The sequence below is a fragment of the Heliangelus exortis genome, chromosome 5 (assembly GCF_036169615.1).
Source record: "Heliangelus exortis chromosome 5, bHelExo1.hap1, whole genome shotgun sequence".
Taxonomy (NCBI): Eukaryota; Metazoa; Chordata; class Aves; order Apodiformes; family Trochilidae; genus Heliangelus; species Heliangelus exortis.
Window position 1 is genome coordinate 14,212,218 of NC_092426.1, and position 22,712 is coordinate 14,234,929.

Here is a 22,712-nt window from a genome sequence, read left to right on the forward strand (position 1 = left end):
CTATGCCTGCATCTCTGGGCCATCCCCCACTGTTCTCATGCGTTGGCAATTACCTGGTGCAGTGGTGTCAAAGGGCTTTTAGGTGTCCATAATATGTGGGCCTGCTTCAGGTCACACAGGATCTCCAGGGGAGAGGTGCATCTGCATTTAGAATAAACTCTTAATTTTCAATTCTGGAGTTAAGCACCCAACCAGATTTCATCTGGGATATGGCTTTGTAATATGAAAGTGCTCTTAGAAAGTTTTCTCAAAGGGTTAAGACCTAGGAGGATCAACAAGCTGAAGTACTTTTCAAGAGAGAGTTTGTGCAATGAATGAGCCATTTGTAAGGGAAAAACAAGAACCTTTTAAAAGATTATAATCATACTTTTTACTAATTTGTTCAAAACTAGTAAACATGAACTAGTATCTTAGCACACATGGTGTCAGTTTATATTTAATTCAAAATGGTTTCTCTTCCATCACAGTAGTTTTGATCTGCCAAAATTCCTTTGGAGTTTTTCTAGCTGTTGACCATGATAGTATACTTTGATAGTAATGTCAGACTTAAAAGTAAAATAAAGTAAAATTTTAAAAAAAGTGTAGAGTAACAGTAGCTTTCAAGCCCTGCAGTTCAACACAGCTATCCCAAGAAAGCTAAAAAAGCTTTTTTATTTTTTTTCCAGATTTGAGAATTGAGAAGCAAACGAATAAAAAGAAGTTGCATGACTTTGTTTTTCCCCCACCCACATAATTACATGCACGCTTTTCTCAAGTTGTATTGGGAAACATTCTTAAGGATCCTTAGGACACTTGAGAACATGTCCAAAATTGAGAATAATGGCCTTAAATTATAGTGACTTGCATCTTTAATGGTCTGTGAAGAGCACTTCATTATTTAAGACGAAAATGGCCACTTGCTGTTTTCTGTATGGGCTCCTGTTTCTTCCACAAGAAGGCTTCAAGCTTTTCACTCCAGCTGTTGTTCTCTCCAGGAATAGAGGCAAACTGAAGTTACAAGAAATAAAGCCAAATCAGAATCTGATCCTTGAAGGGTTTCTTGCTTTGAAATGAGAGGAAAACATATACAAGAATTTTTCCAAAATGCTAAACAATCCTGTTTCAAACTACTACTTACATTAAAAATTGGTTTTGAATTTTTTAAAATTTTGAACAAAAAATTCATTGCCTCAGGGCAGCTGGCACTTGAGAATTTCATTTTATCTTTTCAATTTTTATTTTAACAGTACTATTATTCAGGGTTGACTTTAATAATCTGAATATTTAATAACCCAAACAAATAACCCCAACAAATAACTTGAAACTTGCTGTCCCCATGTTCTATCTGATCAAGATCAGTCACTTCAATGTCAAAGCATTCATACCTACTTGTGGGTAATTTATGATCTCAGAAAATAGCTGAAATAGTGGCAGTTGAGAAGTCAAAGTTATAAGAAGTTAAAACTTCTGTCTTGTTAGCTCTGTCCAATGGTCCCAGGGAAAAAACCTTTTTCACCCTTTGCTACAAATATTTTCTTTCCTTGCTTGTGTAAATGAAAATAGAGCCTGTCTTTACTCTGACTTTAGCTAGGATTTTTTTTTGTTTGTTTTGTAGTTTTGCTATTGCCAAAGAATTTTACTCACAAACTGTCCCACTGCTGCTGGTGAGAAAAAAAATATCCCAACCATAAATATTAATGAGCAAGAAAGGGATTTTTTTTTTAATATGTTTTTACACTTAGTGCTAGGTATTTGTGTAGCATAAAGCAGGTGTTGAAGACAAGATAAAGTGTAAATAGGAATTGTTTCATACCAATTGGTACAGCCCTTGTGACTTATGCTAACTGAAAACTAACTTTGGCTCTCCTTCCAATGCTTTTTATTAAAATAAAACCAGCTATCCAAAAAATAAAATCATTCCACTGCGTCATTATTTTTTTAGGTTCCATATTAAAATGCAGATATGCAGTCTTAATGACAGAGATTTTTCTGGCAATAGTCTTCAATGTGAGCAAGAAGAATATTTCTGAAAATATTTATTGTTAGATTTAATGCTAGAGATGATTTGTGCCTTGCACTGGGGAGCTTTTCTGCAGGGCATGGTTCTCATATCAGCAAGAGTTAAAACAGGAACATTCTTTACCCATTACGTGTCTTTCCAGTACTTGTAGCTTCATTAGTTTCTAAAACCATTTACTGTATATGTTGCTTCCTAGTGTTTTCCACAAATTCATCAGTACCCGAATTTCCATATTCCAAGAACTGAATTTGTGATATTTGTTTGTGCCAGTGTAGGCCAAATCTTGGCTCCAGCCATGGAGAATTGGTTACAATATCATGTTTTCTTTAAACCCTCAGAGTTTGGTGTGATTGTTTCAGTTTTAGTTGTGACTTTCTCTATAAACATTAATCTTAAGTATTTACTTCAGAAGGCTTTTTTTTCCAAGCAAATATAGTATAGCTATAGGGAAATTTAGATTCTTTGGGAGGCTGGCATGTTCTAGAAGGAATATGTAAGATTTACCAGTGTCTTCTGCCTTTCTGACATTTGACCCTGACAATGTACATCGTCTGTAATTGGTAGCAAATTGTGTGTATGGCTTTCCTCAGTGCTCTATATATTCTGCATGCACCTTCCATACAGTAAAGTATTAGATAAAATAACACTAAAAAAAAAATAAAAGATTCAAACAGTCCTGCATATCCTGCATTGCTGTTAGTCCTCAGCAGCAGTGGTGTAGCTGGTAGGATTTACAGGGTACTAGGATGTCCCACCCTGCAAAAGGGCCCGTGGAGGGCTACCCCTTCCACAGCATGTGCTCAGCACCCATGACATGAACATGAACAGTCCCACTGAAATGCTGGGGGATGTTTACTGCTGTGGCTGGATTTGTGTTTACCTGTCTGGAAGGTCAGGGTCTAAAGGCAGAGGGACTCCATGCAATCCAAATGTAGCAAAAGGGACAAGAAAAAAGGTAGGTGTACAAAAGTGAGAAGCAGGCTTTCCAGGAAGAGCGCATTTCCCAGTATAGGGATCAATGTTTTGTAAGTTTATTTGATTATTTTGGGTTGCTTATGTAGTGTTCAATTCTTGTTTCTGTTACAGATTATCAGAACTTGGTAATGGATATGGTATTCCCAGATTGGGAAAATGTCCCCATGAATAGACAGCAAATGATCTTAGAAGAAAGAAAATCAAAGCTTTATTTATCACAGTTGCTACAGAGCTATTTCTGCTGCCCCAAACAGTGCTTTGTGTGTAGCCATATCCTGAATTTATTTGTAATCATCAGCACTAATGCTTATGACATATCTAGCTCTGGTTTGTGTCAGTGTCATGGCTGCACTCAACACCACTCTAAATCATGCATTAAACTCCAGATCTGGAAGTGCAGCAAAGTTCAAATAATTTTGTTTTTAAAATAATTTGCACCATTGGTTTGAGTTCATGAACTTTTGCCTGTTACTCATTGTTTACTTTGAAGGAAAATCTGATTATGAGCAAAGTGTGAAAGCTTTGCAGATAAAGGGAAATCTGTGTTACATCTACAACTGGGTTCCTAATAAAAAAAGACTGGTTAGTGTATCTGTGCTAGCAATTTCTCTTGCCGTGAAATTGCTTCATAGGAACAAAAGAGCACGTTAGACTCTTTTCTTTTCATGGTATCATCTCATCTGAACAAATTAAACTCCTGCGGCAAAAGCACTTTTATTGCTGCAGCTGCATCTCCACTTCTGCCTTTGCTGATCGCTGAAGTCATCTCCCCCAAGCACTGTTCCTTATCTTAGTAAGAATGATCAGAAAATAGAGATATAAACTGAACGGACTTAACAGCATTATAGCTACTTTCTTTCCATTCCCTTTCTCAAGAGTTGTGTTCTATTTGCTACCTTACTCACCTAGATTGTTTTACTGATCCATACCCCTACCTGTTGCGTTTCCATCCATGCAGAATACTTTTCCCCAGGATTGTTGGAGTGAAGTAAAGATTCAGTTGCAGCTTCATATTATATTACTTCAGATATGGCTGGTCATAAAGGCAGATTTAACATTCTGCAACTGAAAATTTCCCACTCCTCAGTCATACTGTTATAAACTGCAGATATTTCTTGGCAAACCTCATGCACACTTGATTTTTTTCAAATACTTTGATATCCCCCAGTGAAAGCTGTTCTGTGTCCGTGAGGAAGGGATAGGCAGGTAGGTACCCTGGTGGATTTGGCAAAAAAACCCCAGGATCTGCTCCATATGGCATACCCTCCCAGGCTGGACCCAGGGAACTTATATGCAGTAAGGAAAACTTAATGTTGGGCACCTCTTGGCAGCCAGTCTCTGGCTACCAGAATGTGCCAAGGAGGCAGTCACTGGTTGACTCAGTATACATGAGAGGAAAGCTGAGGTTACACTGAGTAAGAACCTCAGGTATGGAGCTTAACAATGGTACTCTGATGGAGAAAAGTAACCAGGACTCTACCTTGAGAGATAAGCCTGTCTTCATTAGGACAGTCTCTAATAAAACCATCTGACTGTGCTGTTAGGCTGTATCCACCTACAGGTTTTCCCACACTGTTGTGAGATTACTCTTTCCAACACCCAAAAGCAGTCTGTGCACCTGATGTATTCCTGATGTCTCCTGAGAAGGGAGGGCTGGTGTTATGTGCTCATGGAGCTGAAAAGCTTGTGAGATCCAAGGAGCAGATGTAGCTTGGGATCCACCCAGAAGCATGGGGAGTACAGATTAAAATAAAAACTCCATCTAGATCTTTATTCTGTCTGCAGCAGTGACTGAGGATTTAAAAAAGAACACTAAATGTGTCAATAACTCTTCCCAACTTTAGCAGTTTTGGGATTTCCTAAACTTTTTATCTGTATAATATACTAAATAGATATACAATACAGATATAAATATAATATACATAGAGATTCAAACGAATCTGTATGCATGAATGCATGTAGTATTCACAATGTGGGAGAAGAAAAATACCCAAGCCATGTACATGGGTTTGAGTTGAAATAATTTCTAGGAATTGCTTAGAGTTTTTTTTTCCCCTCTATTAATTTACAATTACTGCAATCAATGTTTATGACAGAAATACTTCTTGTTTTGCTAAATATTTTATGGTGTGGGTAAATCTAAAAGAGTCCTACTTAAAGTTTATCCCTTATTATTTGTTGTTGAACAACTACTGTATTTTGTGCTGAACATTATGATGTTAAAAAGTGTCTATTTGGGCTGGAAAGCACCTGAAATCACACATCAGTTTGAGATCCCTGATCAGGTTGTTTGTTCTGTATTGCACTATGATGCATTTTGGAAAGTGAAAGACTATTTCTGCATTGCATGTAGTCATATTGGGAAGAAAAGTCTGTAGTAGAAAAGACCAGGAGGGATAAGAAGCAGAGCCCACAGAGGGTTAATGAGAATTAAGAGGGACAGAGCTTGAGGACAGCTGTAATGGAAAGCATTCCTGAGGGATCAGAATCCTCAGGCATGTTAGAAATTACAGAAAGCTCTTGTGAAAGTGAGCAGCAGGCAAGAAGCTGCTAGAGATGTGTATATCTAAACATCCGTGATTAAATTTTCCATTTCAAATGAGAACAAGAAGTCATGCATGGCGCAGAGCTGGGGCCAAGGCACTTTTTTTTCCCCTCACATGTTGTTTGCAGAACAGTTAACACATAACTGATTCTAGGGAAAAAGGGACTTGTGATAAAGTCATTTATTGTTGACCCCAGAGCAGACAACTCATTAGATCATGTCCCTGTGGGCCACTGAATCACTAGTTGAAGCTTCCCCTTCTGCCTCCATGGGATAGAATGAAGAGTGCCAATCTGTACAGCATGAGAGGACTCTGGGGCACTGGGGGCTGGTACCGGGTGTTGAGGGTCTGGTACAGCCCAGGCCAGGAAACTGTGTGGTTTCCATCCAGTGTCTCCAATGGACACTGGGTGGGAAAGCATGTACCTCCATGCAGCCTATGATCTTGCAGGTTCCTGAGGCAACAATAATCTAGTAAAAATGATGTGCTGTTGTACTAGATCAATGGGTATTATAGATAAGTTTTCAAAAGGTGGATTTGGAATTAGCAGTGGATTATGCATGACATCCCTATAATGTTCAACACAGATTTGCCTGGAAGCTCTTGAGGTGCCATGGCAGCCTCTTTTATAAGGACTGTTGGGATGAATTAGCATATAGGACTCCTTCTGATAGTCCTTGAGCGTATCTAAACTGCACTATGGTTCGTATTTGACATAAAATTACCCTGCAAGTTGGCAATGTTCACTAACTGAGACTAGAAAGCTCTTGCCTAGGAATTTGTCCTAGGAAATCATGAGAGTAATCAGCTCACACTCCTGCTTGCTTCTGCTACAGCTATTTCCTCATAGTCTCTAACCAGGAAAAATATTTCACAGGATAGCTTCACTATCAAATAAGTAGAAGCAGGCATGCCTTGCACTAGCCACCAGCATGTGGGACCAGGTTTTTAGTTTAATGTAGTGATTGACACTTTGACTTCTGTTTCTATTTAAAAAGCTGAAAATAAAGCTCACAAGTATCATAATTTCTGTGTTTGCAGTAATTCCTGGCAAGTGAATTTGTGTATATGTAGGTATTCATACAGGTTGCCTATTAGAAGTGGCCCTTGCATGCTTCTGACAAATGCTTCAAGAGAAATGGTTGGGTTTTTACAATGGCACAACTTGCTGGATGTGATAATATCCTCTCAAATACTTAAGTGAAAGCATTTCTGCTGGAATTGCTGAGAGCTTTGAACACCTGGTCCAAAGTCCCCAGATGAGTTCTCTTCAGCTTCCTATATACTGTTAATGCCATGAGTGCTGTGCTGCCTTTGAATACACAGCAGTATTGTGCTGACTCCTCTTGGTAGCTGCCATCATTTTATAACTCTTTAGAAAGTACTGGCATGCAGCTGAAGTGTGTTGGTTTGTTGTTTCCTCCCCCCCACCTCCATGAATTCAAACCACATGACATGAACACCACAACTCCCTTTTTTTAGGGGTGCATAGTGGTACCAGTAAACATGACAGATTATATTAACTAGCCTGGAAAGCAGCAGGGGCAGAAATCCAGCTGGACTGGGCAGCCTTCACTGCTGCCAGCTGTGTATAAACAACATTCAGAGATGAGACAAACCCATTGCCGTTGTTTATAGCTAGATTAAAAACATGGGATAAATTCCAGCTACTGCTGCAAAGGAAGGGTGTTTCATCCTATGGTGAACCAAAAAATGTACATTTCTGAGAAAGGTATGTGCTTCCCCTTGCCTCACCCAGGACCTGAGGAGCCTTGAGGTATTTACAGCGACTACAAGGAAGTGCACAGAGCCTGTTTCCCCTGTGCAAGTGGCCTTGCACCTCAATGAGTTTTCAAATTTCACCAGCTCATATTTTTAAGTATTCTGAATGTTATTTGTTGCAGAAGCAAATACTCAAGGTTTCTTTTAGCACAATGCAGTCCAGAGGTCTCTGTGTGACAGGAAGCTGTAGTCCTTGGTTATAAGTTGCACTTCAGAGGGAGTGGAGGAAGCGACTGACCTCACCTCCCATCTCCCCAGTTCTCACATGGGTCCAGGGCACTTCCTCTGGAAAAAGATGTTGCAGCAGGAGAGAAGTGTTTGTACCTCTCTCTGAAAGGCATAGGGATGAGAGCAGTGGTGTGATACTCCAGTCAGTGTGATGGGGCAGAGGCAGGAGTGTGAGCATCTGTCAGTGCTGCTCTGCAGTAGCAGTTTGGACATGGCAACAAAACACCAGGGAGAGGTTGGCCTCCACTTCACCTCTGTAGGGAGGTGAGTTGTAGGTCATCTTGTGCATGTGAGGACAAAGGCAGCACTAGCCTAATAACTTCCTGTCTTGTTGAGTTTGGAGTAAGTTATGTTTAGCTGTGAATAGCACTGCAAATGATATCCTTTTTCATAAATTCCTTTAAGTATTATTTCTAATGGAGAAACTAACCAGCTAGCAATTTATTTTTCATCTTCATTATGTGCCTTGCCATTGAGAGTCAGGGGTGTCTGGGCACTGCCAGTGATGCCCTTAGGATAATTTTAGCTCACGCACTAGAAGGGCTCACCCATCCCTTTCCTAAGGGCAGCTCAGGATGCCTGCTTCTGCTTCTGTGATATGGTGGTGGCTGTGTAGCTGGGCAGTCCTGCCCTCCTACCCTTTCTCTGATCCAAGGGTGTTACTCCATCTTGATAGCAATGGGTCTTGGGCCTAAAGTTGTCTGTGATGCATGTACTGTGGCTGCTATGATTGATAGTGCTGGAAGGAGAAAACTTTCTTTTCTTGTTGCTAAAATGGGATTGTGAATGAGGCTGTGATGTAGGGTGATGCTGCTTGGTATTTTTTCACCCCTGTGTTACCTGGGAAGAGGGTGATGATGCTTGAGAGTAGTTGGATTTCCTCAGTTGAGAAGTTCCCTGCTGAAGGAGACCTTTTGTACAATATGCAACCAAGATATCCAGCTCCTTTTCTTCTTTGCCCAGGTTTAGCAGGGAGGATAAGGCCAGGTGATGCTCTGGCATGTGGCTGCTGATGAGCTATTTACAGCCTCCAGAATTTGCTTCCACATGAGGCAGCACGAGGCCTGTTTAATCAACTGGTACTCTCCACATATCCCTTCTTTGGCAAGAAATTTATTGAGGTGATAAATAATTTGTTCAGCCAAGTTACATGGATTTTATTAGCTTCAGAATTTGCATTAGAGACAAGTACCAGCACATGCTGGAATTTTGTAGAACATTTGGTAGCTCTTGGATCATAGTATTATGGATCTGTACATGCCTAAAATTTTTTGGACAGATGTCAGGTTGGGGTCAGTTCTGGCAGTGCACAGCAACACTGTTTGTCAGTGCCTGACAAGATGAGGATGTGCTTTGTGTACATCAGTGCCTTGTACCAAGATGACGGATGTTTGCATGGCCAAGTTATCTTAGGTGCAGTCGAGTGAGAGGGACTCTGTTCCTGGGCAGGGGACCTTCCTCAGAAGGAGATATATGGACCCTAGGAGAACATGGTGCTTGTGGGAATTTCCTGCTGGGTGTATATAGGAAAGCATCTTCAGGTCTTGGCTTAAAGTCTGTTGTAGATTTTTAAAAAAGAACAACAAAACAAATTAAAAAACATCCAAAACACAGTAACAAAAGTGGTTCTCACATCTAAAATGTCCAGTATATGATTCACTGAGTGAAGATTTAAGATAAGAGCTCCTACTCATGATCTTGGGGTTCTGAGGTTTCCTGAATGGTGATTGCCAAACTGTAGAATGAAACCCCATAAATAAAAAGGGACTAAAAAGAAAACCAAGCATCATGTAAGAAGCTGACAAAAAAAAAGTAATAACACAGAAGATGCACTGCATGTAGCTTAGAGAGACAAATAATACAAAAAAAGGATCAGAGATTGATTGTTCACAAAGGCATTACTTCTCTTAATGTGAAGCACCAGAAAGAGGAAACATTTTATTGTTAATGCGTGCCTTAGTGAGACAAGGATATTACTCATGGAAAACTGGGAAAGCAGTGTCAAAGAGTAGTGACAGGAAACATAAAATCAGAAAATTTCCTTCAAGGTCCACTGATCTTGGGTTGGGTTGCTTTTAAAAATCTGGAGCCACTGAAGGACAATGGTTGTTTGTATGTCAGCCAAGCAGCAGTTCTCATATCCTTATGCAGGGAACTTTCCCCTCCTTGTTTTCAGGGATACAGGTTCCCATAGCAAAGGACTAAAAATACTAGCAGGACCTGAGGAACAGATTTACTCTTTTGATATGCCGAAAATGGAAACTCAGGTCACCATTCTGCACATGGAAATATTGCCAGTTTTGACAATATTGGCTATAAAGGAGAATTTTCCAATTCTCCCCATCTTTTGGCCTCGTTAAAGAACGATAACTTGGGTGACTGGAAACTTAGTTTCTTTTCTTGCACTTACAGATCATCCTACTGGAAATTTTCTGGGCCATACGTGAAACAATGGTTCTGACTCTGAGCATGCTAGTTGTGCTCTAAATCAAGAAGGACCCTACTGAAGCCAATATTGTTCTAGGCAGAGTAATTTTTAATGTATGTGGAAAAGATGAGTAAGATTATCTTTTGGGGATCTGCTGAAGGTGTTGCTCAGTTTGCTCCAATTTATAAATTATGGTGCAATTTTGAGTAATGAGAAGAAAATTCTAATGTCTCTCTGTCCAAGGATTCACTGCAAAATACACTGGAAGCCATCAAAATAACTTTTGTATGTGTTTTTAAACCACAGAGGAGAGAAAAGTTTCAGTTGTGTTATAAAGCAATATTTAAGAGGAATTCTTGAAAGGATTCCAGAGCTAAATGACATTTTGATTATTTAACTTGATCTTGTATATAGATAAATCACAAATTTCCAAAGAGTGCTTTCTCAACACTTACATTTTATGAATCTTTTCTATAACTGTGTGCCATTTATTTAGGAGTATTTTTTTCAAAGCTACACTGTGGAGAAAAACATATCTAGGAGAAGAAATGGGCTATGGTTTTTTTTCAGTATTTATTTAAAGTTTGTGATTCATCTCTAAATAACTAACATGACTATATCCTATGTGACTTAGGATAAAGCAAGAGGTAAGGGGGGGCAGGGAGCACCCTCTGTGAATTCCTCATATACTGATGAGCAGACGGGATATGAATAATTTTGGTTTTATAGTCTATAAAGAAAAAGACTCATCATTCACTGTAATAGTGATATAATGATTAATTCATAGCAGATAATATAGCATTCCAGTAGAGAGCTCTAATGCTGTCTCAAGGCTGTATTACATTAAACAGTATTTGCTACTGATGGAAAAGAAGGGAATACTATGGTTATGATTAAATTAAAGCTACCGGTCTCTCTAACAAGTTGGAAAAATAGCACTTTAGTTTTTTGATTGTGCAGTTTTGGATGCCTATCATCTGGAATAATACTTCAGGCTTGTGTCTTAACTTGCCAGCTGTCTGGGGAATCCTAAGTACTTTTCCAAGTAATCTGAAGAACAGAAGGCAGTTGTAATGTGTACACTGACATATCTTAAAGAAAATAGGAAGCAAGTCACTATAGAATAAAAATAATTCTTAAGTATTGTAGTGCATTGAGGTAACTTGTAGGTCATGGGAAAAAGGAATATGAAGAAAGAGTAGAAATATTTAAAAAAATTTTAAAAAGTGCTCATATGCTTGGGAGAGCTGAGTTACTGAGAAAATACAATAATAAAATTCTCTGGTTAAAATTGTTTGCTATACCGGAGGACCAGGGAGTAATAAATCACTTTACCTATGCTCTAGGGAGTCACTAAGGAAAGTCACAGATCTTGTTTCTATACCCAAGTGCCATCTGAAGGCATAATAACACCTTTGTAATTCAAAACAGAAATTACAGGAGAAAAAAATTTGTAGGAGGAGCATCCTTCCTGCCTTTAATGGGCAAGGATTTTCTGAATACGTAAAGGAAAACAGGAAGCTGATCTCGTTTTCAGCATTAAGGTGCATGTTTACAAGCTGAAATACAAGCTTTGCAGGTGGTTTGCTTAGCTCAAAATAATGTTTTTAAAAGAAACAGCATTCATTAGCTCTAAGTAGGAAACAGCACTAATGGACTCCTGCTGACAGGGGTAGGAAGAGGACCGGGAATAGCGGGGGTGGCTTTTCTGCCTCGGGCTGGTGCAATCCCCATGGATGGAGGAGGCGGAGCTGCAGTGCCCGGACCTGCCCCGCACCTGAGCCCCTGTCAGAGTCCTCAGCCCGCGGTCTGTCGGGACCACTGCAGCCGCTCCTAAGAATTCAAAGCAGAAGGAAAGCTCCTGCCTGATTCCTCTGCTTCTTTCCTCACCTCAGGCAATGAAACGGATAGCAGGCTGTCTATAGAGGTACTTCAGCAAGCCTGAGACAAGGCGTGTGCACGATGCAGTTAACAGAGAGGAGAGTCAGTCGTTCCAAAATATTTGAATTAGCTCTTCTTTACCCTAAAGAAAGCTGTAAAATAGTGTTCAGCAAAGAAAAATGGATCAGTTGAAGTGGATGACACTTTTGAGCTAAAAGACTGATGTTGCTGTCTCACTACAAAGCAATTCACATTAGCAGACCAGGCATTAGCACCCAGTTTGTTTCTGTAGATAGTGCTGTGCAGGAAAACACTGCCAACAATTTCAGCTGCTTTCATTACTTTGAACACAGATAGCTAAATCTTTAAATGACTGATATTCTTCCTTCTTGACTGCTGAGCAGAACATTCTCTTCCATTTTTATTTCTAATTATTATGCAGAATTTGGACATGAACAGAACTGACATTTGTATGATTCCATAGATGCAATGGGAAAGTGAATTATAATTAGATATTGCTGTAGTGTAGCAATCCCACTGACTTAGATTCTGATGGTCAAGCTCTGGAATATGTTATGTTGCTAAACTGGTGAAGATGTTTGTGATCTTTTTAAATAGATTTTTGTCAGACTTGCTATCAGAATTGGTGTATGCATCTTTGTGATGTTCTGAGCTTGCTTCATTCATGGGTAAATCAAATTTTTACTTAAAATTGTGTGTGAGAGGACACAGCACATCCTTTTGTAATTCTTTCAGTAGATCTGCACACTTGCTTCAGTCCTTTTGGAGGTTCATAAGGCATATGGTAATCTACATGCTGTGTTGTGTGAGGAAAGATGAATGTTTTCCTCTTATCCTTTTGCCACTACTTCTATGAAGCTTGCTGAATATCCTATGGTGAGGTCTGATGCCTCCTTGAGTCCCTAAAAGCCCTTGGAACAGGAACAGGAGTTTGGGGCCACAGTCACAAAAACATCCATTCTGCACTGTGGGACAGGATGGTTGTGCTAAATGTGAAGGAGAATTGGGAGAGAGCAATGACACCACAGGTTCATGGCTTAAGGAATTCTGAGAGATTATGTTTGAAGAAGCTGAGACATCTTTTTGATGGCTCCAAGATGTGCTGAGGCATTTCCTGGGCTTTGAGAGCAGGGGAATCCATTATTGTAGAAATAGCCATGGTATTATGTTTGTGCCATATATGCAAGAGATGGTTTCCAAAAGCTGACAAATCACGCAGATTTGGAACAAATTATTAGTGTCAGTGTGTCACTAGAGATAATAATTAATTAACTGCATTCCCAGACTTCTAAATGCTCTCAAGTAAACTAAGAATAAAATGAAAGACCACACACTGCCATCATTTTGAAGACCTTTATCCAAAAACACAGTTTCCATCTGCTATTAACAAAACTTGTCATTTTCACCATAGTAAAAGAAGGAACTAGTACTAAGTACACACACAGCGAAAATAAGTCAGTAAGTGGAAAAGAATGTAACGAGCTTAAAAGAACACCTTTCTTTTAACTAATTTTAGCTAATTTTTCTTTTAGCTAATTACAGTAAACTTAGAGAAAACAGAGGACATATTTAAAGTTTTCCTCTTTACAGATAGAGATCCACATTTCAAGAACAGTTATTTTAAGTAAAGGTTTTTCTTTAAACCAAACTATACATTACAAAAACAATACAGAGAAGCCCTGCAGACCTGTTAGTGTACAAAACAGGGCAGCAGAGACAAAGCACAAGAGAAATTGTCTTGATTATTGAGAAAAATAACAGTGCATATTAAAGGGCTCCTGTAAAACTTTTACATGAGCTGAAGGATGTTATTTCCATGACAGCAATTTCGTGTGAAGTACAAATGCTTTTAGAAGTGTCACTGTTTAGATTATCTTGGTAAAAAACTCCAACAGTTAGGCAATTTTTAAGATGAGAGAACTGAAAAACAAGTCTTTTAGGCTACCTCACAAAACTAGCTATTGGATTTATTTACATTAGTTTAAAATTTCATTGAGGCTTTGCACTCCACTCCTTCCAAAATTCATAACTTCAGAACTGAAAGAGGTTTTTTGCTAGGGGAAGAACAAATTATTCTCAAATTAGGTGCTTAAACAATAGAAAAAATAGTGCAACTGTTTGTTACATTATATACTCTTCCATCTATCAAAATATTCACACATCTTTTTTTAGTACCTTCTTATTTAAAAAAATACAGCTTTCTACTTTCGCTCTTGTATTAGGAAATCATGGACATCTTTAGATTTATTTGAAATAAAACAGAAGCAACCCAGAACTAGTCCCGCAAGCTGATCCAGTGAAGCAGATGTCAGAAGTGTAAAAGTGTTATTAATGCAGTTGACTCCAGGTGGAGGCAAAGGTCCCTCTGGACAGAGCAGTTTGCAGGCTGAGAAACTCCAATCATCCTTATGAAGGCAGTAACTGAAAAGAGTTTTGGGTCTCTCTCTGGAACAGTTCAGTCTCGTTTGCTCATTGCTGGGCCTGAGCCCCACCGGAAAGGCAATGTCACCTTAATGACTGCAGCTCAGGAACCTCCCAAAACAATACCAGAACAAGCAGGACATGCCATTTCACCTCAATTCTGGACATGGAATAAACCCCCTTTTGTTCACAAATAGGTTTAGAAACGTGCAATCTGGCTGTAGCAGCTTGGCCATGCAGCAGAGAACTACAGGTGCGATGAGACCTGAAATACCCCTGGTGTAGCAGGTTCTGGTTGGTTTCCTTCACTGAATTAGGCTCGGGCTTAATGGCCTTGACACTACAAGTCCCCCATGTATGGCACTTCCACTCCTCTCGTCCTGCCCCAGGTGCATTACCACTGACCCTGATTTGCTGAGAATAACAAGGAACTTTGGGTTGAGGAAAGCTCAGTAAATGCTGACAGCAGAACCATGCAGTATATTGATAAAATCTGAATTTCTAAGAGGAACTTTGGGCTGTATGGATCCTGGCAGTACAGTTCCCAAGCTCCACAGCCATGTTTTACTCTTCTACTTGGGGGAAACACTCTGTGGTTTTCTAAGGCAGGTGATTAAGTTCTTTCTACAGGCAGACACCTAATATCACTGAACTTTGCACTTACTGTGGCAAATCCTTACTTATCAGCAACCTTACTGGCAGTGAGGGTCAATCCAGGAAATGGTTAAGGGATGAAGCACGCTGCTGGCTTCCAAATGCTTGCAGGGATACCAAGGAATTGAAAGAACAGAGAGAAGACAAGAGGAGAAATAAAATGAAGACACAGAGACAAGATGGTGACAAGGTGTTTAAAGGGAAGGATGCAAGTTCAACTTGGGGTACGTTGGGGTGTAATGAGGAATGATGGTGCTTAAAGGATCAGGTAGTGACTTTTGAGACACTCTTGAGAGCTGACTACTTAATGAGGAATGATGGTGCTTAAAGGATCAGGTAGTGACTTTTGAGACACTCTTGAGAGCTGACTACTTTCTGTTCTCAGCCTTTTTAAAATCTGGGTAATAGTAAGATCCCCTTTGAGATCGATTGGCATAAAGATGTAAATTAAAATGATGTTACTGTACCAGTGATAACTGATGCATTAACATTCCATGCTTAAGAAACATAGCTGGTTTTGTTTTGGCAGGGAATCTAAGCAGAGCTTTGGAAGGTAAACATTGCATGTGTCCTACCAACATCAGACACTTTGAGTGCCTTGTACCAGTGGAAAACCTCTTTGCTAACGGCTTAGATAGGAAATACAGAATGGGTACCACAATTCTCCTAAAAAGAAAAGATGAAGATAACATTTGTGCTCATGTGAAAGGGTGTTTGCCTTTGCACCAAGAGATCAAGTCTGTCCATGACACTGAGGCAAACCTGTCTTCAGAGGCATTGAGATGATCAGACATATGACAGGTTTGTATTATCAGGGTTGTTCTACAGTTCCTAGCTCTGTTGCTGTAATTCCTAGAATGGGTTTACAGCAAAAGTAGGTCTGGGCATTTCATCTCGGTATAAGTACTCTTGTACAGATCAACATGAGATAAAATTGCTATGTGTTGTATTCTACAAAGGCACATATTGCCTTGGCATCTCCTGGGTAGATAATTGGACAGTTTTCCCCCTTTTTGTGCCTGAAGAGCCAAAATCTAAAATGGGACATGGTTGGTCCCTAGCTGCTAGGAGTTTCCTAGGCATCCAGAGAATAGCATAGTGATGACTTCATTTTCACTCTTTCCAGTTGGAAAGACAAGGTAGAAGGCAAAGAGGGGTTGTATGAGAAACAGAAAGTGTCAGCTCAAGGGCAGCAGGAGACCTTAAGGACTCAGGATGCTTTGGGTTCTTTAGAATTTCCAGATCGGGGCAAAGGGCTAATTACGTGTTATAACATCCCTATCTTTATCTTATGGTAAAACAAGGGCATCAATAACAATATACCTAGCAGAACATTGATATTTGTGTCTTCTGTGAATGACATAAATACATGTTTCCCTGAGGATTTGCAAGCTAAAAGATGAGAGTGGACATGCTGTAGGTGATACTTTTTTCACTTGAACTCAGCCCTGGCTGAGCATCCAGAGAGCCAGCAGGACTCAGAGGGGCAGAGCAGGAGCTAACGAAGCACTCAGCTCTGACATTATCACCAGGGACCTGACTGCCCTTTCCCTTTCTCTGTGTTAACCAGATCAAATCCAATCCTCCAGAGCTCTGAATGCTCCAAAAGCACAAAAGCATTTTGACCTGGGATGATGACTTTTGGTCTATTTCTCTCAGTAATGGAAATCACCCCTAAAGAGAATAATTTTCCAGATTCTGCTCTGTGATCAGCCACAGGAAACTCAGTAAAATTGCTCTGGATAAATGGAGTGAGCTATGTGAAATTAATAACTCCCAGCAGCCTGCACAGAAATGTGAAGAGGATCTTAACGACTGGAACTGTTTGAAAATATCAAAAAAGAAGCTTATAATAATAGACAAAATACTTCACAACCTATTGACTAAGGATTCCTGATTTTGTTTGGCACCAGACACCAAGGAACATTTTCCTCTCTCTCTTCAAATGGATGAACAGGGTAAGACTATAATGGCTGCTTTCTTCTATTCACTTTTGATTTGGGTTTTGTTCTTACAGGCTGCTCAGCAGCTTGGTGGGATCCTGACTGCCCTCAAGTTCCATTGCAAGCTAGGATTCTAAAGAGGGGATCTCATTTCTTCTGAGGTATCTATCACCAATGGCTAAATACATTATTTCTAGCAGAAGAGTCTCTGTTACTCATTGCATCCATTTCAGTATCTGTTGTTCAGTTATGCAAGTGTGTCAACACAGAAATACATCCTCTTGCCTTCTCTCTTACTTTTCAGAGGGTGTTAATGTTGTGGACAAGCACAGACCCCAAGCCTCCCTGATAAAATTAGAACAGGAGTAGCTGTCTGGATTTCCCCACTCAGTTCTCTTGGCTAAATGTGCCTTTGCACCCACCTGCATAACTGTTCAGCTTTCAGTCTCTGCTGTGGTGGTGAAACAGTTCACATCTTTAGCTGATGGCTGCTTAGAACTAAAAGAAAAGCCTTAAGAAACAGCTCAATTATTTAATACATTGCTATTGATCCCTAGAGGCCATGGCTAGCACAGAGGCATTAGGGCATTTATTTTGTCTTCCTACTTCCCATGGCTCATTATTTACTGGAGAGCACATCCAGTATTCCTTCTTGTGTTTGTACAAGGATGTTTACAACATAGCTAGGAGCCTAACATTACATATAGAGAGTGTTTTACTTTTTTCTACTATAGTTGGAATCTTGTAATATATCTGTGCTAGATGCTTTTATTTGAAGCACAGATCTTCGATAAATGGAATCCTGCTCTCATGCTGATACAGAAAGTGCTCAACAAGCACAAAGCCCTCTTCTACTTTTACAGAAAAGCTTCAGAGAGCAGCTCTGGGGAATGTGCTTGGGCTTCCTGGTCACCTCTCAGTGAGTGGAGCAGTTACCCACCTGCCTGCCTCCAAAGAAAGGAGAAGCTGCAGTGTTCAAAGGCAAGCTGTGCTGACTGCTCAGGGCAATATACACACAGGAAGAAGCAGGAGCACATTTCACAGCACTAGACCTGTGAAACAACCACCATTCATCCACTCATCCACTTCCCTCTGTGGCATCTCTGAACTTAATGATGGATGAATCCTCTTCCTTTATGGTTGAATTTAACCTTTCTTAACCTCCCAGAAGATGGAAAAGGTTGTAGAGGATGAAGCCAGAATGCAATGTCCAGAAACATACTGTGAATGTTATCACTCTCAAAGTAGATCAGAGTTTGAACAAGCTCTGCCCACTGCAATTTTGGTATCTTTAGTACATTTGACAATATTCTGTACAGGCTCTTGAGTGTAGCATCCTTGTACCTGCATCTTAAAATTATTTTTTTTCCCATCAGAAAAGCTGGGCAGTTAGTGTGCTGTTCAGCTATGACACAGGAAATGTCTGCACCTGGTGGCCACGTTTCCGTGTCTTCATTATAAAGTTCTGCCTGGCCCTTCTTGACAACTCAGCCTCTAATGATGAAAAAATGTATGACAATGATCAGGATGAAGGAGGCAGAATTCACTTTTTTACAACACTTCTGCTATTACAATCAATTTTATATGAAAGTAGGGCACTTTTTTTCAGGAAAAACAACACAAGTGTCACTCAAGTTCATTAACAGAGTGGTATTCCTTTGCTATTCCCACTCTAAAACTCTTCATGGGTTAAGAATTTAGTCAAATACTTTGTGAGGAAAGAGAAACATTGATAATTGCACTTGGATTAATATTCTAGGAAATTTAAACAAAACACTCTCCTGGCAAATTAATTAACTAGCAGAATAATCCCACTGGGCAACTACCATGCTTCTAATCATGGTGGAAATGTTTGGGTCTTCATGCAGAAACAGTGCTTGCAAGATCTGGCATAACTGGAGAGCCCACAGAAACACTGAAGAAAAGTCCAGGAGTAATTGATACAAGTACAAAGGAAAGAAAATACCAGAAAATGGTTGGAACCAAAGCATTACATTAAGCAATATTTCCACAGGTCCTACACATTCGTACACCAGATACTGTCCTGCTCAATTCTGCACTAGAAACTTCTCTGCAACCTCCCAACCTCACTGAAGAGCTTGCTTTCTGCTCAGAAAAAATAAGGAGGAGTTCATAGGGAAAAAAAGATACACAGTGACTACTGTAAATACTGATCTGTATAAATACCTGCTGCTTTGATTCAAATAACTGACCACCAGCCCTGCAGGAAAATGTTTACAGAGGAAAGAAGAAAATCCAAACCTCTGTTTGCATTCAGCAGCTCTCAGTCCTCCCTCCAGGTCAATGGGAGGCCAGCGTCAAAAATAGTCCCTGCATCTGCAGACATGGCTTTTGGAAATAGGGTAGTGGCTGTATGATACAGAAAAACCTACACAGTACATGCAGATTTAGAGGAGGAATGTGTCTGCTACTCTCAAAGTGCAGACATTTTTATGTATTTTTGTTCATGTTTTAACGGGGAAGAGGAACATTGCCAACAGAGATGATTTTTTTTTCCTTCTCTCAAGATTTTATAATTGCAGAAACAAAGAAGGCTACAGGTGTTTTGAAAAGATACAGCTCTTGAAAAGGAACTGCTCCCAGGAACAGTGCAGTGAAAAATGTCTTTCAATTAAAAAAATTCAAATGACGATCATCATTGTTACCTAAAATGGGGTAGATTAAAGTCACTTCTAGGAACCTCATCAGAACCCAGAGACTACAAATACTGAAACATAAGCACTTGCATATCTGTCAGGTACCACCCCTTTTTGTGCTATTTCTACCCTAGGACATACTTGACTCTTGCACTAACTCCTTCATGAGCACAGAAGTGTCCAATCTTTTCTTCAATTCTATTTTTCTTGCAGAGATCATTCACTGGTAATCAGGCTTCACAATCTTCCCACACTCTTTTTATACCAAATAAGCTTATGAAAGTATATGGCTGCTGAATTACAGTAAAAGGAGGCTAAAAGCAAGGTTTTTGGCCTTTGTTTCCTGGAATGGGCACCTCTACAATACAGTATTGTCATTGTCACTGCAAGCCAGTATCTCTAGACAGAAATGGGAGCTTGTGCTGCATGTCCCACCCTGGCATGCAGAGGCTGCAGTGCAGCTGCACTAGGGCAACAGCTGTGCCTACTCCTGCAAACAGGTTTAACATTTATTCACAGATTACCAGATCCAGTAATTGATACTGGGTATCTTCAGGTCATAGCTTTAAGACTTGTGATTTAGCACACACCTACTGTATGCAGGTGCTCAAGACTCACAGATGCTGAACTTGCACTTATCAGAACTGCAGACCATTCAGTCCATCTAGAAAACTAAGTTGTCCAACAAACATGACATAGAACAATTCCATACAACATTATACCACAGTAAAAAAAGCACCAAAAAGCTGACGAAATGCAGAAGAGCTGCTAGAAAAATTTAAACAGTAGAAAATAAGCACTTTCTATATAAATCTGCCTTTCTCTTTGTGTTCATTATACCCATATTGGTCTCTCTTTTATTACATTTCTAGACGAAATTGGTAAGCTCTCATCTCCACACAATTTCCAATTGCATCCAAACTTTCTCTCATCAAGATCTGAGATGATGAACTTGCATTGCCCATGACTGTGGCAGCACGTAATCAGCAACGTTCCTACCTATATGTATTTATAGAGATATACATGTATATATACACACATACATACACATGACAAACACTGTTGCAGTTATCCTCTCTTCCAGTGGTTGGAGTGACAGTCATCCTAGAAGGTGAAGGCGTACACCACTCCCACAACCACAATATTTCCAATTGTTGCTATTATTGCAATCCATAACAATATGGCATCATTTGAAGAACGGGATGTCTCTTCTGGTGGATTCTGCATGGAAGATGCAGCATGGACGTTGGCTGATGAGTTAAACAAGGAGTATTCTGTACTAAAGTCCTCATTGGGTGAGTCCATAAAGGCCCCTCCCATAACAGGAAGCTGTGAGGAAAGAGATGACAAAATTAGATTGAAGGTTAATATCTGTTTGCCTTGTCTCCAAGTCATTTCAAAAGAGTAACCAGTAGCAAACCTGCAAACTTAGTGAGATTTCATGTACATGGTGATAACCCATCAGGAACACCAGACACATACTTCATGCTATTTCTTCCATTTCTGTTAGAATCAGTATTACTGCAGAAAACCTCTGTATATTACATAGAATATATGTAAGAGCTACCAAGCAGATTCCAAATCAACCTAAGTAATGGTGCACATTTAGAAAGAAGAGACACAGCTACCCACAAAGCACTCACATACTGAAGCATATGTCTTCAGCAACATGACTGTTTTGTGACTACCAGCAGCGGGGTCTCACCACTGGAAGGCACCACCTAAGTATGAGGATGTGGCACCAAGAACTGCCTCTCCTTCTCCTTTTATATATTAATCAGGAGTCAACCCTTGCTTTTTGTAGAGATGATGCAAAAACATGAATTCGAAGCATTTTAACAGCAAAACAGGTGTAGTGTACTCAGTGCACAAACCTCACTTGCAAAGATTCAGGATTTATAAATCTATACAATGAAAGAATTCAAACTGGATTTTGAAAGGCTCCATAGCAATGAAATAAGTGGCAAATTTCTAACATTCTCCCACCTCAGACTTCTCCTACTGGAAGGGACAAAGATTATTTGGTGTTAGCGGATTTCTCAGTGGTAGCACAAAGAGTTCTTAATAAGACAGCAGATTTTCAATACAGGAATATGGAAAAGTCAAAGAAAAAGGCAGTAATTTAATGTTGTCTTAGTTCAGGTTCCCATTGTCTTCCCAACTTCATCCTAGATCACAACACACATTGTTCACAATTCAACTGCTATTTTACCCTACACACAGAGATGTAAAGTTGCATCCTTTTGCAACTGTATAGATTCCACATTCAGGCAAGAGATGGATACCTACCACAGTACTAAAAACATTTATTAGCAAAAAAAGGTTCACACAAAAGGTATGTGCTTCTATTCCCTTGTATGTTTGGGAACACAGACCTGGAAGAGTCTCCCCTGGTTCACCCAGTGCAGGCTTCTCAGCCTAAATCAAGTAGAGGACACTGTTCCAGAAAAAGCTCCAGAACACCTACTTCACATATCTTTGAATGCTCAGGACATACACTCTGAATATCCTGCAAAAAGGCAAAGATAGGCACTGCAGACTAAGAAACTGTGACTGATACATACTGAAGGAAGAGCTGGAGCAGTGTGGGTATCATCATCAGTGCATCCTCCCTTCACTTTCCATTCAGATCTGGCAGAACATGAGAGCATCAAAAAGTTGCAAAATTCTGGCAGTGTTCTCCCTAAGAACATCCTTGCTGCAACACTAACCAACCTTACCTTCCCTGCAGTGATTTCCATGCTGTTACCTTCCAACCTTTCAGTTCAATTTACAATCTCCTGTTCTACACCCTGCTTTTGCCTTTGGGTTTTTGGCTTTATTATTATAGGATGTGCTTCTACAGCTGAAACCCTCTGGCTCTGTAACAACAAAATAAAAATCCTTCCTGCTCTTACACTAGCAGTAGTACTATCAATCATAACTTTAACAGTTGAACTCACTGTGGCCTATGAACAGAGGAATCATTCTTATCTTCATTCAGCCACAACCCAGAAAGTTGCAACACCATCACCCCTAAATTACCTCACGTAATATGCACCAGGCTGAAAAATCAATCTCTTTTAACCCTCTGCCCTTCAACTCCTGTATCACATTTTGACTCTTCCAGTAACCTCTTCCCTTGACACCAAACAAGACCCCTCTTGTTTGTGGGCAGCTGTGCTGTGGAGGACAGGA

The 22,712-nt window shown here is 39.9% G+C and overlaps 1 protein-coding gene and 1 long non-coding RNA gene across 2 annotated transcripts in view; one reads left to right on the forward strand and one right to left on the reverse strand.

The window, feature by feature from the left end:
• The window catches only part of LOC139796981 (uncharacterized), a 52,168-nt gene extending 30,861 nt beyond the window's left edge, over positions 1–21,307 (forward strand). Inside the window, exons 2-3 of the long non-coding RNA XR_011726232.1 lie at positions 16,506–16,893; positions 20,620–21,307. This is a non-coding gene — a long non-coding RNA (uncharacterized lncRNA). The remainder of the gene's footprint in view (positions 1–16,505; positions 16,894–20,619) is intronic.
• Positions 19,073–22,712, reverse strand: part of C5H14orf132 (chromosome 5 C14orf132 homolog) — a 31,776-nt gene continuing 28,136 nt past the window's right edge. Inside the window, exon 2 of the mRNA XM_071745666.1 lies at positions 19,073–20,864. Within this exon, the coding sequence (XP_071601767.1) occupies positions 20,640–20,864 (225 nt within the window). The 3' untranslated portion in view covers positions 19,073–20,639. The remainder of the gene's footprint in view (positions 20,865–22,712) is intronic.